Genomic DNA, 13,422 nt, shown 5'->3' with positions numbered 1-13,422 from the left:
CAAAACCCATCAGACTTGATAAATTCGATTTCATCAACAATCAAAACTTCCACTTATCAAAAGACATCATCAAGAAAGTAAATAGACAAGACACGGGCTAGGAGAAGATATTTGCAAAGTGCATTTCTGACAGAGGACTAGTATCCAGAATGCATGCTTAACAGCATTAGTCGTCAGGCTAATCCAAATGTAAATAACGAATAAACAATATAACACATAAGAAGAATATACAAATAAATGGTTGAGTAGAGAATGCATCTGACAGGGAGGAGCGCATGGTTCGCTACTCCTCACTGTGGGCACAGCTCACTCGAGCCTTCGTCTGCACACCTTGGCCATGCAGTGTTCCATGAACAGAAGCGGGTGTGTGAAAGCAGTCTGGTGATGACATTTAGGTTTTACTTAGTTTGCAGTCTGGCGATACGGAAAAACTGGCTTGTTTAACTTGTTTGTTTTATATACTTAGTCGTAATCGCAAATCTTTAAAACATTTCTCTCCTTGAGAACAAACCAAATTCCAGGAAAGGTGTTTTGAAATATGTTTCTTTCCAGTCAGATGGTGAAGGGAGGGCAGCTGAGATTTATCAAGCATCGCGTCGTGTGTGCTTATTCCTCAGGATGGCCACGGCGGGACCTGCTGTCATCATCCCCTTTTTCCTGACTGCGGCTCCCAGGGATTCAGGAACTTGCTAATACAGAGGCAGCAAATGGCAACGTCAAGATGAGAACATAGGTCCACCTGGTTTGGGGTTAGCCGCTGCTTGGATTGTTTTAATTAGTATTATCATTATTTATTCTTTCATCCAGTCAGTCATTAAGTGTATACAGGCTCCTCCTCTAAGCAGAGAGGGTCTCAGCTCTCTTATGAAAACCTCCTGGTGGGGAAGTGACAGATCACAAACAAGAAAAAGGAAAATAAATTATTCCAAAGCATGATCAGGGCTCTGAGCACCGTGAACCAGAGCAATGGGTCAGGCACTGGTGGAGGCCTCCTGGGAGCCTAGTCCAGGGGCCTCTGTGGAGCCGCAGTGAGAGCAACCAGATCTGTGACCCAGCCCTGAGCTCGGCAGCCTCACATCCCCCTCCGCTCATGCCTCCTCCCCCCGCTGCCCCCTTCCCCCAAAAGCCTGGACCGGAAGAGGCATGCGCTTCTGAGCAAGGCAAGTAGAATCCTAGCAGTTTGGAATCATCACCAACATGGGCCTTTTGCAATATTCTTCTCTAATAAGCTGTTGGATCTAAATGAAATTAAAAAAAAAAAATCAACAGTTAAGCAATGACTGTCCCTGACTGCTATTCATTTGCCTGCCTCGCAGGGTGGGACTGCCCCTGGGTTGTCACAGTGATGGGGAGCCCTTCAGGTATTTCTTTGGGGGCTGCCAGCAACAAGGATGCAGATGTCCAGAGGGTCACCCCGAAGTGACACGGGAGCTGACCTGCAGGGGACACTCGGGAGCTGGTGAGGGCTCCAGCTTGTAGTGAAGCCTGCACTCAGGGTGCGAGGGGCTGGGTTCGGCTGGCAGGCTGAGCTGTCCTCCGATTCCACTGGGGTCTGTTCCACTCTGTGGCTCAGTTCACTATATTCTGTGCTCTCCTGTTGTCCGGATGTGTGAAATGGCAAGGCAGAAAATGGTTGCGTTTGTTTTCTTTTCTTGCATATAGAGCAGTGGTTCTCAACCTTGGCTGCACATTAGAATCACCTGGGAATCTTTTTAAAATCCTGATTTCTGGGCCTCATCCTCCAGAAATTCTGTTTCTTTATTATGGGTCGGGGCCACAACATTAGTAACAAAGAAACAGAATTTCCGGAGGATGAGGCCCAGAAATCAGGATTTTAAAAAGATTCCCAGGTGATTCTAATGTGCAGCCAAGGTTGAGAACCACTGATATAGGGTTTAAAAAGCTGTAGCACTTTGGCTTGCTGGTCTCTTTTCTAGTCAGAAAAAAAAAGACACCGATAAGAGCAACGTTGATGAGCAACTGGACAGCCATGGTGGGGAGCCTAGTGCGCCCTGATAACGCGGCCTCGCATACATCACTCCCGTCAAGGTGGGCGTCTGGCCCTGCGTGCCCTAATTACTGAGTGGCTTCTATGGCCCCTTTACTTAGAATTGCTTCTGAATAGCAGCTGAAAGAATTCTGGGAGATGGAAGGAAAATAGAGTGTGGAAATGACAACAAGATGATGGGATGATGGAGATTAGAATTACTGGATGATCAGTCTGTGAGGTGAGAATTCTCTCCCCCAAATATTTTTCAACCAGTTATACTGTGTACCACACTCTTTAAAAACGAGAGCTGTGGTTAGTCCAGAGAGACGAATCTCTGTAAGAATTCTTACCTTCGTGGGTTTGCAACACACTGAAAAGCCCAAGAACCCGCACCCAGGCACACCCACACATGCGATGCACTATCTACATCTTTAAATAAGTGAACTCTACTTTGGGACATGGAAGAGGCAGCAAAGTTTCAGAACTGGCACAGACTTGCTGAACCTCCTTAGCCTGATCTTTCCTCATCCTGACATCGTGCATGACTATGGTGCAGTTGTGAAAAGTAAGAAAAGTAAGAACATTGGTACATTTCTATTAACTCAGTCTTAACTCGGATTTCACCCGTTTTCGTCACTAATGTCCCTTTTCTACCCCCAACCCAGCGCAGGACTCCACGTCCCACTGTGGGTCCTCACCGGGATTCTGAGCACCAGGAGCCTCACTTCCCCATCTGGCTAAAGGCTGGAAGAAGGCCACCATGCTCACTTGCTTTCATAAGGTTTCAATGAGATGATGTTCAAAAACGTGATTTATGGTAAAGCATCCAGTTTGCAGTCATCACAGGGAAACGTGCATTTATAATGGAGGAGAGCGCTCCTACTCTGCATCTCTGTGAACTGGAGGTGACACCAGTAGACTTTACCCCGGGAGTCACTGCCAACTTCCTCTGAAGGCTCTCCAGGCCTTTCTACATGGAAACTTACCCTACTTTCCAGCACGGGGTGGAGTGCTGTTGCCTGAGCGGTATTCCTGCGGGTCTCATCAGGGAGACCCACGGCTCACTCCCCCACCCTGTTCTCAGGGAATGGCTTCCACACCCAGCGCTTCCTGCACACACACGTGCACACAAATGCACACATGCACGCGCACACACATGCACACAAGCACACACATGCACACAAGCACACACACATGCACTCACACATGCACCTCATGCACACACACATGCACGCACCCTGGCAATATTGGGGAACTGTTTCCTGTTTTTGAGAGCGATACAATCCTCCAGAGCAGGGGGTGGCAAGTACAGCTTGTGGGCCACTCTGTCGCTGCCTGTGTTTGTGATGCCATGTCATTAGAACACAGCCGTGCAGTCTTGTACACGTTGTGTAGGACCCACGTCCTGCTAAAGAGGTGGAGCTGAGTGCGTGGCCCCTGGATCCCAGCCTGCACAGCCTGCAGTGCTCACCGCCTCCCTCGGAACCCTGCGGGCCTCTGCTCTGGGGCCCTCCTGCTGCCGGGGAGGTTTTCCCTTCCATCCTTGCCTGTCCGGGGTCACAGGGTTCTCTCTCGGTTCCATCTCTGAAAGATGTTTAAAGAGGGCGCTGTGCCAAGAGTAGGTTCCGAGGATGCTCTGCCGGGGGAAGTGGCACTCCTTTTTCAGGCCTGCACGTGGTGTGGACAGTGCTGGCCCCGTTGTCCTGATGCAGCAGGAGTTTGAGGGGCCTTCGCTGCTGTACCCTGTTTGTGTGCGATCCCCAGTGGGTCCGCGTGCCCGAACCCGGTCCCAGCCCGCGGCTGGGTGAGTGGCAGGCCGCACAGGACAGGCTGTGCCTGGATTACCCGCTCCTGCCCAAGAATAGGTTAGGGTGAGGCTGGGCAGCAGGGCAACAGCTGCCTCACTGACTGGACGTGCCGGGCTCTGGAAGGTCAGCGGGCTCGGCCTGCATGTGCATAACGCGTTTAAAACATGCTTTGTCAGCTCTGTCCGCAGGCCCGACAGTCCAGGCGCTGGTCCTGAGGAGGAGCCTTGCTTGTGTGGCATCCGGGCTGGGCGTTCTCCGGAGGCCCGTGCCGGTTAGATGTCACCGTCTTGGTGTCTGCAACTGCTGGGCATCAGAAGGCTGTTGGGACAGTTTTGCAGTGTGACAGTTTACATGGGAAGTCAGTCTTTGCTGTTTATATTGAGATTCCCGTGGATGTGTTCCAGTGGCATGGTGTATGTAGAACTATTTTGTTTTACTTTTTTATTTTAAAAACATTCAAACCCACCCCGCTGTTGAAAGAACAGCATCATGTGCAGCCCTCGCCAAGGCTGACCAGCTGTTCACACCTGGACACGCCCACCCATCTCTCTGTGTTTATACACACTTCCGTGTTGTCAGGTCACCTGTGTGTGGGGCCACCTGCCAGCTGCAGTCTCTTCTTCCGTAAAAGGGGCCTGGAAAGAGCCAAGCTCCCGGTTGGAGTGAGGATTGTGGGTCAGGACCTAGCACAGAGTCTGCTCTGTCGTCGCTGGAGCCCAACACACCGCCGGGCGGAGTGTTTCTAGATCCCCGCGGAATGTCTTCTTAAACATTTAGTGTTTTCTTGAAGGGCAAGCAGACGTGCACATGCAGACACACATACCCGCTCACACACACGTCTTCAGATTCCACTCCAGGTCTAAGTGTAGAGGCACCCGACAGCCCTGGGGGAGGCTACGCAGCCGCCTGTGGGTCCGGGCGGGGCATAAACTCACTGTAGCTGTGTTACTATCTGCTTTCTCTATGTACATCTTATATTTATTTACTTTGAACCGGTATTATTCTACTACTCTACTTTGACTGGAATAAATATAAGAAGCACAAAGGGCTGGAAATAATGAAAAAAATTGAGAGGATGGAGTGTAAACCTTGCCTTTCTTTCTGTGCTTAATTCCAGTTTCTTCTCCCTGTGGGATGCAGGTTGTTATAAAAAGATTCTCCAGGAGAAAAGGAACAGAGAAGGCAGCCAGGAAATAATGATAAAGCGGGTGTCCTGAAGTGCTAGCAAAATGTTTTGAGCTTGTTCATGTGGGGGGTTCAAGGTCAATAGTAGTTTCCAGAGCTTCATCAGCACACACACATCTGTCCTGCAGCCTCTGTTTTACATCACAGACTCGCCCCACACTTTTCTTTCTCATCTTAAGTTCTGTGGAAACATGACTGAAAGGCTACCTGTCTCTGTACCACGAGGGGCCTGGATTTAATCTCCGCGTGTGTGACAGGTGCCGCCTGCCTGGAGTCGTTTCCACTGGACCTGTTGTTATAAGGGGTTATTCTGAGCCCAGAGGTGGAGGGCAGCTAAGGTTCGCCAGAGATGGAGACCATTGTGAGGAACTGGGAAAGAGGCTTGTTCTCAGAGCCTCGCTGTGGCTTAGACCACTGGCTCCCAAACTTTAGCATCTATTCGTAGCACCTGGAAGGCTTGTTAAAACACAGATTGCTAAACCTGACCCTCAGAGATCCTGACTCAGGAAGTGTGGGATGGAGCCCCCCAATTTGCACTTAACAAGTTTCTGGGTAACGCTGCTTAAGCCAACCTTGGAAACCTTGTTCTCAGAGCCTCGCTGTGGCTTAGACCACTGGCTCCCAAACTTTAGCATCTATTCGTAGCACCTGGAAGGCTTGTTAAAACACAGATTGCTAAACCTGACCCTCAGAGATCCTGACTCAGGAAGTGTGGGATGGAGCCCCCCAATTTGCACTTAACAAGTTTCTGGGTAACACTGCTTAGGCCAACCTTGGAAACAATGAGTACCCTCCACCTCCACCCCAAGAATCACTTACAGAGAATTGCTCACCTGAAAATGCAGGGCCAACATCTAGGCCATCATTACGGCATTAGCAAACTGTGGCCTGTGGGCCAAATATGCATGTTTTTGTAAATAAAGTTTTATTGGGAAACAACCTTGTTTACAGATAATCCTCGGCTGCTTTTGTCCTGCAAAGGCAGAGCTTAGTAGTTGAACAGTGTCCAGATGTGCTCCCAAAGCTGGACACTGTGCATCTGGCTCTTTAGAGAGGAATGTTGCTGACTGCTGATCTAGACAATGCTTTCCTGGCATTTGGGGGAAGGGGGCTCGGAAGGAATTCCACAGGGAACTGGCACACGGGTGTTCCAATTGGTGTGTTTTTAGAAGCAAGGGCTTTTTCCTTTATTTGTCTTTATTTTTCTACTTAAATATATATGATCATGGAATTTCATTCATTACTTCTCAACAGGCCATTCTCCAAATTAATTTTCTTTATTGGAAACAGCAGTTTCTCCAAATGGAAAGGAACACAGTGTACCTTGTGCCTTACTAATACAGTGTTGGCATCTGTTTGAAGCATGGGTGGGGAATTTTAAAAACCACATAATTAAAAGGGGGAAATCATTCTTATTTTGACACTGTAATTGTCAGATTAGTGATCCTGTACTTCTTTTAGACTGTCGTAGGAACTGGCATAACCTCTCTGGCAAGCAGGGTGTCACTATGTAGCAAGAGTCTTTAAAATAATGTTCAGACTTATTACTCTAGTAATTCCTCTTTTAGGAAATTTCAGCTAAACTTCATATTCAAGATTTTTCATTATGGCATTGTCTGTAGTATTTTTTAAGGAAAGAGAGCTAAATGTCTGTTAACATGAAACTGCTGCTATTATGATGAATCCACACTGCTACTTTGGAGCCGTTCAGAATCAAGCTGGATGAAGGGATAGCTTGATAAAATCTTTTTGGAGAGAATTTGTATCAAAAGCCTTAAACGTTTTTATGCTTTTGGTTCCAATATTTTCATTTCAGGAATCATGAGAAAACAATCAGAAATACAGCTTCTATACAAGGAGAATAATCACAGTGAAGGCATTGGATACGCTTAGTAATTAGTAATCGTTAAATGGATTGTGATGGAATGAGACGATAAAATACTATATAGCTAATGAAGTGTATTTCTGAGCACTAGTCGTGTATTGGAAATGTCATGGATTACATGTTAGATTTGGGTATAAATCCACATATACGACATGCACCTGCATATCTCAAATGGAATAGGAACTCAGTGTTCCGCCCAAACCTGTTGAGCACCAGGAACGCCCAGACATTGGACAGATTTAGCTTCCTCCCTTGCCTTTGCTGTCTTCCTCCATCACATCAGCAAACCCTATCAGTTCCAGCATTAAGTGACATCCCTCTGCCCTCTGCCCCTCTTCCTGCAGGGCCTTTCCTGTCCACGCCTGTTCAGGTCTCCACTGTCATGGCATCCCCTGTCTCTCTCTCTGGCCCACTGCAAGCTGCAGAGGTCATCTCAGGATTTAGACCTAGCCTTCCCGCCTTCTGACTGAAATCCCTGCAGTGGATTCCTACTGAGCTTAGACTAGAACACACTCTCTATCGGGCCCGGGAGGCACAGAATTCTCTGGCTTCCACCTCGGTGCCACCCCTCATCTGAACTTTGTGCCGTTTCTCTAACACGTGACCTCTTTTCTACTTCCGCACCATTTGCACATGCTGTTCCCTCTGCCTAAGAAGCTCTTTCCCCACAGTTTGCAGAGCCAACTAGCCTCTCATCTTCCTTCAGTTCCATCTTAACAGTTGTCTGTCGGAGGCCAGCCCTGTCCCCTTTCTAAAGCCTGCCAGTCCCTGCTCGGGAACTCTGGGCTGTCCTGGTGGGACCTAAGAGCCCACAGAGCATGTGGCTGTAGGCTCTTTTTAAATGAAATATTATACAACATTTAAAAATAACAAATTACATCAATCAATATGGTTAAATTTCTGTAAACTAATGTGAATTTAAAAAGCAACAATACATTGTTTTAAATGTAAAAGATTGAATTCCAGATATGTAGATAAAATATCCTATATAATAAAAGGGTAATATGTAAATTGACCCTAACAGTGGAATGACCAATAACGACTGGTCGCTATGATGTGCACTGACCACCAGGGGGCAGACTCTCAATGTAGGAGCTGCCCCTGATGGTCAGTGCACTCCCACAGGGGGAGCTCCACTCAGCCACAAGCTGAGCTAATGGCTGTGAGTGCAGTGGTGGTGGCGGGAGCCTCTCCTGACTCCTTGGCAGTGCTAAGGATATCCGACTGCGACTTAGGCCTGATCCCCTTGGGAGAGGGCCTAAGCCGGCAGATGGACATCCCTTGAGGGCTCCCGGGCTGCCAGAGGGATGTCTGACTGCCAGCTTAGGCCTGATCCACTGGGGAGTGGGCCTAAGCCGGCAGGTGGACATCCCCCGAGGGATCCTGGAATGCGAGAGGGCACAGGCCTGGCGGAGGGACCCCCCAAGTGCACACATTTTTGTGCACCGGGCCTCTAGTGAAAATACTAGTATAAAGGGAATGGCAAATTTAGGGCTGTCTAAGCTCCCTTTTTCCCATATGTATTATAAAATCATCTTAAATCATCTGAATCCTTTTCTTGGAAAATGTTCCACATGTTTCTGACCTAGGTTTTCTTTTCCCTTTTGAAACAAATCTTGAATTTCAAAGAAAGTGCAGATGCTATGACAAACTCTGTCTTTCAATATATTATTTCATTGGCTCACTGCCCTTGGCAATTAGGAGAAGATTTATAGACATGTCCCCTAAATAATTGGCAATTAATTTGAGATTAGATGCCCAAAGTACAGTATTCTTAATGTAACGTGAAGGTTGAGGCTTTTCGCTTACAAATGCCACGGAACGCAGAGTAAATGTTAACGGGCAGCACAGTTAGCCCTGCCCTTTTGCACATTCGCAGTAGAGAGGAGTTTGAGTTTGATGACCGCAAACCGGGTTGGCTAGTTTTAATGTAAAGCTCCCATGTAAACAGAGAGTGTCTCTATGTCCTAATAGTTTATCTCAATGGGGACTGATAGGAACCCACGCTATACAAGGAATAAAGAGATCCTGTACCCCACATCTTCTTTGGAATTGTGCTTCCTGTTGGGTCCCATGGACTCTCTGGTGCTCATGGCTCAAATGATAACTGTCAGTATTTTTTTTTAATGTCTAGGACTCTGGTCTCCTAGGGGAAGGTAAACCATAGATTCCAGGTAAGAGATTTTGCTGGTGAACATGGTTATCCTTCTGGTGAAATTCCAAAGTGCTTTATATCCGGAGGTAGAGTTGGCAGGTGTGACCATCAAATATCAGTGATTTACCCGCTGGTTTCATTCCCTGAACTTAACTCCCACGCAGAGCCTGGAACCCATCATGCGCACATGTCCAGGCCATTTGAGACCGAGGAGAATTTCAGTCCCTTTCACAAACTCTAGAAATATCCTGTGATCCAGTTTCCCTAGGCCTGTATTTCTTTTCTCACTGTTTCTAAGCCAATGGGATGGGTTTTAAGTTTAGCTGCATTAAAAAAAAAAAAAGGTAACAGTTCACCTTTGGACTAAGCCCGATTCTTTCATTCTTGCCTCAAACCCTGTCCACTCTGTATCCTCATGATGGTAATTTCCAGCTCATTGCGTGCTTCCTCGTTGCCACGCTCTGTCTTTGTCTCATGAATCCTCCCAGCATCTGGTGTGGGAGCTGTGTGGTGTCTGTGCTCTGTGTTCATATATGAGAACAGTGAGGGTCAGAGGTTGTTACACAGTGCCCTTGGGCTCACCAGCTAAGACCCAGTGGAGCCAGAATTAAACCCTGGCCTGACTGTCCTAACTACCAAGATTTATTCTATTTTTCTTTTAGTTCCGTTTTCTAATGAGATTTTGAGAACTAAGCATTTTGAATAGTGCCGACCACATAGTCATTCAATAATTGTGTTTATTTGAAATGTTTGAAATACACTGTATTACAGTATAATTTGCATACTATACATTACACTTGTTTACAGATATAGCTCTGTAAGTTTTGACAAATGTATAAACCTGGGATGTCACTATCATGACCAAGATATAGTTTATGGACAGCTCCCCCAGGAAGTTTCCCTGTGCTTCCCCCTTTTTAAACATTTTATTTTGGAATCATTGCAGATGCCCAGGAAGTTGTAAAAATAGTGCAGAAGTTTCCTGTACCCTTCACCCAGTTTCCCCCAATGGTAGCTCCTACATAGCTATGATACAATCACAAAGCCAAGAAATGGGCATTGTTACTCTCCACAGACCGTAAATCCCTGAGCCCATCTGCATCAGTCTTTGTCTGCTCTCGGGTAACCACCTAACTGCCTCTGCACTATACTGTAAATTTGGTTAGCCTTTGCTAAAACTTTTTGTAAAGAGAAAACTGTGCAGTATATTCTCTCTGTGTCTAGCCTCTTTTGCTGAGCATTATGTGTTTGAGAGCTATCAATATTATGTATGTGCTCCTTCTAATTGTGGGGTAGCATCCCATTGTTTGAATATAATGCAGTTTGCTTATCCATTCTCCTGCTGAGGGGCATTTGGGTTGTTTGTAACTTGGGCCTATTATATAATGAGAAGTTGCTATGAAGATTTATCTACAAGTGTGTGTGTATGGGAGGACTTGCTTTCATTTTGCTTGCATAAGTAAGTGGAAATGTTGGACTATTTGGTTAGTGAAGGCTTAACTTTATAATACACTGCTAAATTGTTTTCCCAAGAGAATGAGCCATTTTATACACAATCGTGCTAACACTTGAGATGGTCAGCCTTTAATTTTTGCCATTCTAGCGGGTATGTAGTAGGTCCTTATTGTGGTTTTAATTTGCCTTTCTCTGATAATTAATGATATTGAATATCTTTTCATGTACTTAATGGCCAGTCATATATATCCTTTTGTCCGATCAAACCCTGTGCCCATTTTAGGGCCAAGTGGGTGGGGATTTGTCTTCTTCACTCAGTAAATACTTGATGAGTAATTGTATGTTTATTGAATGACCTAAGATTGACTTGAATTTGTGTACTTTCTTTTTGGCCACTTGAAACTGTAGGTATAATACAACTCAAATAAAATAGCTCAGGTTGGTGGTTAGTGTATTCTAAAATGATAAACTGTAGCAGGGAATCTTGTTCTGAACGTGACATTGGGATATAGGTCAGTTGTTGCCTGCCCTGGCAGGACATATCATCACCCTGACTACTCCTGTCATCCTCATGGCCTACTCTTCCTGACCACGGGGAAGTTGTCATCTGGAGACATGACTATTGTGGCTCACACGGGTGCTGAATTGCTGCATTGTTTCTCTAAGACTAGAAATGCTCTTACCTAATCTTTATCTTGTCTAAAAATGGAAGGGCAATCTGAGCCTTGTTATTTTCAGCTGTCACTGACGCGTCTTTCTCCATTAAGAATGAACGTTCACTAGGCTGATATGCAGGCCTTCTGTGGATCCTGTGGACTATAACTTGTTTATTATTTTAAAAATTTGTTACCTTTTTTTTCTGTGGCACACATTTGTAAGAATATATATATTTTTAGCTTTGTTTTTGTTCTGTTATGTGTAGAGCATTACGAAGAAGTAAACACATAGCTCCTCCCAGTTAACTATTGCTTAAACAACAACAATGATAAAAAAGAAATATGTATCTAGTGTTTGTAAATCAACACAGGGGAGTGAGATCTCTATATTTCCACCTGTCGATATAAAGAGCGGTATCTCCTTTAGTTCCCACGTTCAAGACCTTCTTCCTAAAGGAAACTGATTGAAAAGAACGTCCCTTGATTCCCTCCATTCATACATGGTGTCTCCTTTTCTCCCTTTTCTTTTACCCAGGAGGGATCGGACAGCAAGTTCTGCTCCACATACCCCCACAGTATTAGCACATGCAGACCCAGCTTTCGCACAGGGGCCACTGTTTGGATGAACTGTGCTTTACTTAGTTGGTCCCTGGTGGTTGTTTCTAGGTTTTTTGTTTTTATTTTTATTTACTTGCCATTATAAAAGCTGTGCAATAAATACCAGTAGATTTCAGCAGACTTTTGCAGGTATGTCCACAGGGCACATTTCCACCAGTTGGATCCCTGGCCCAAGAACATTGTATAAGTTGTCAGCTCTGGCGAGACTGTCGTCCTGAGGCTTCAGCATCGCTCTCTCATGTAGTGTCTGCAGATGTCTATGGCACATGTTTTTACTGTAATGGCTTCCACCAGTTGGATCCCTGGCCCAAGAACATTGTATAATTTGTCAGCTCTGGCGAGACTGTCCTCCTGAAGGCTTCAGCATCGCTCCCTCATATAGTGTCTGCAGATGTCTGTGGCACATGTTTTTACTGTAATGGCCTCGTTTAAATTCTTTGTTATTAGCCTTCTAGTAGGATGTGAAATGGGACCCCCAAATCAAGCTGTTTTATCATTGTTGCATCCTTGCTTGCCTTCTCCCCTGGGGAGGAAACCTGAAGTGAGCCCTGGGGTGTCTGAGGGGCGGCGGGAAGGGCCTCCTGCGGTGCCCGCACAGCCCGCGGCTCAGCTCCCGAGGCCGGTGGTTGATGTGCTCTGTGTTTTACACGTTTCCTGCAGGAGGAAAGCTGAGCAAGGACCTGCGGCACTTTCTCAGCCAGCGCTTCCAGAAGGGCTCCCCTGACCACGAGCTGCAGCAGACCATCAGGGACAACCTGTACCGCCACGCTGTGCCTTGTGAGTAGCCGGTGCGGGCATCGCGCCATGGGCGGCTGTGTGGGAAGTGGAGGCAGAGGGCGAGGGGCTGGCTCAGTGGCTCCTACGTCCTGGGAACCACAGTGAACAGTGGGACGCCGAGCACGGCACGGGGTGGTTTCCCGGCTTTCACACATTGGCTCTGCCACGTACTACCTTCCAATCCCGGGCAAATGATTTATCGCTGTAAGTTCCATCTTCACATCAGTGAGAAGGACATGTCACTCACACTAATACCTTCAGAGACCTGCTCTGAGGAGTAAGTGGGATGAGGTACACCAATTCCTGTAGAGTGGCAGGGCGTGAGCCTCTATAAATGGTAACCGTAGTTGTGTCAATGACGTGGGGCAGGCCAGAGGCCGTCAGAGTGGCCACTGATGGGGGAGGCTGTGAGGTGGGTGACTGGCAGCTCAGGGGTCGTGCAGTGTCCCAGACGCTACCAAACTGCACCCCAGGTGGCCAGTCCTGAGGTGGGGGTCCTAGAAGACATGCGACTATCTGATTTCATTCAGAGTAAGAAATAATGGCTCTGGTTTTGTTACTGGGAAGTTTTCTTGGCTCCTCTCTGTTACCCCGTACTTCACAGTTTGAAATACCTTTTTAGAAATACCGTATTTTAACCGGGGAAAGAAAGGAAAAATAAATTGAAGTTCAAGGCACCTGCTGATTGTTGTGATTAGTTTGCTATAAATGGTTTCCTTTAAAAAATAATAGTTCACAGGTAATGTGTGAGAGTGATGAACCTTTCCTGATAGGACTGCAAAAAAAATACATGTAATCTAATTGGAGGCGTGCCATCGCTCCGCAAGAACACAGACCATCAATCCAGACTGGGACCCTAAAGGATCCTTAGAAAGCAGCTTCTAGAACAGACC

General features: G+C 46.5%; 1 protein-coding gene across 1 annotated transcript in view; it reads left to right on the top strand.

Moving 5' to 3' along the window:
- The window catches only part of MAGI1 (membrane associated guanylate kinase, WW and PDZ domain containing 1), a 566,477-nt gene that overhangs the window by 325,491 nt on the left and 227,564 nt on the right, over positions 1-13,422 (top strand). The window contains 1 exon segment of the mRNA XM_014535239.1: positions 12,413-12,529. Coding sequence (XP_014390725.1) covers positions 12,413-12,529 — 117 coding nt within the window.

Source organism: Myotis brandtii, unplaced genomic scaffold (assembly GCF_000412655.1).
Source record: "Myotis brandtii unplaced genomic scaffold, ASM41265v1 scaffold140, whole genome shotgun sequence".
NCBI lineage: Eukaryota > Metazoa > Chordata > Mammalia > Chiroptera > Vespertilionidae > Myotis > Myotis brandtii.
Note: the sequence above shows the minus strand (reverse complement) of the source record. Positions and strands in the feature narration are given on the sequence as shown.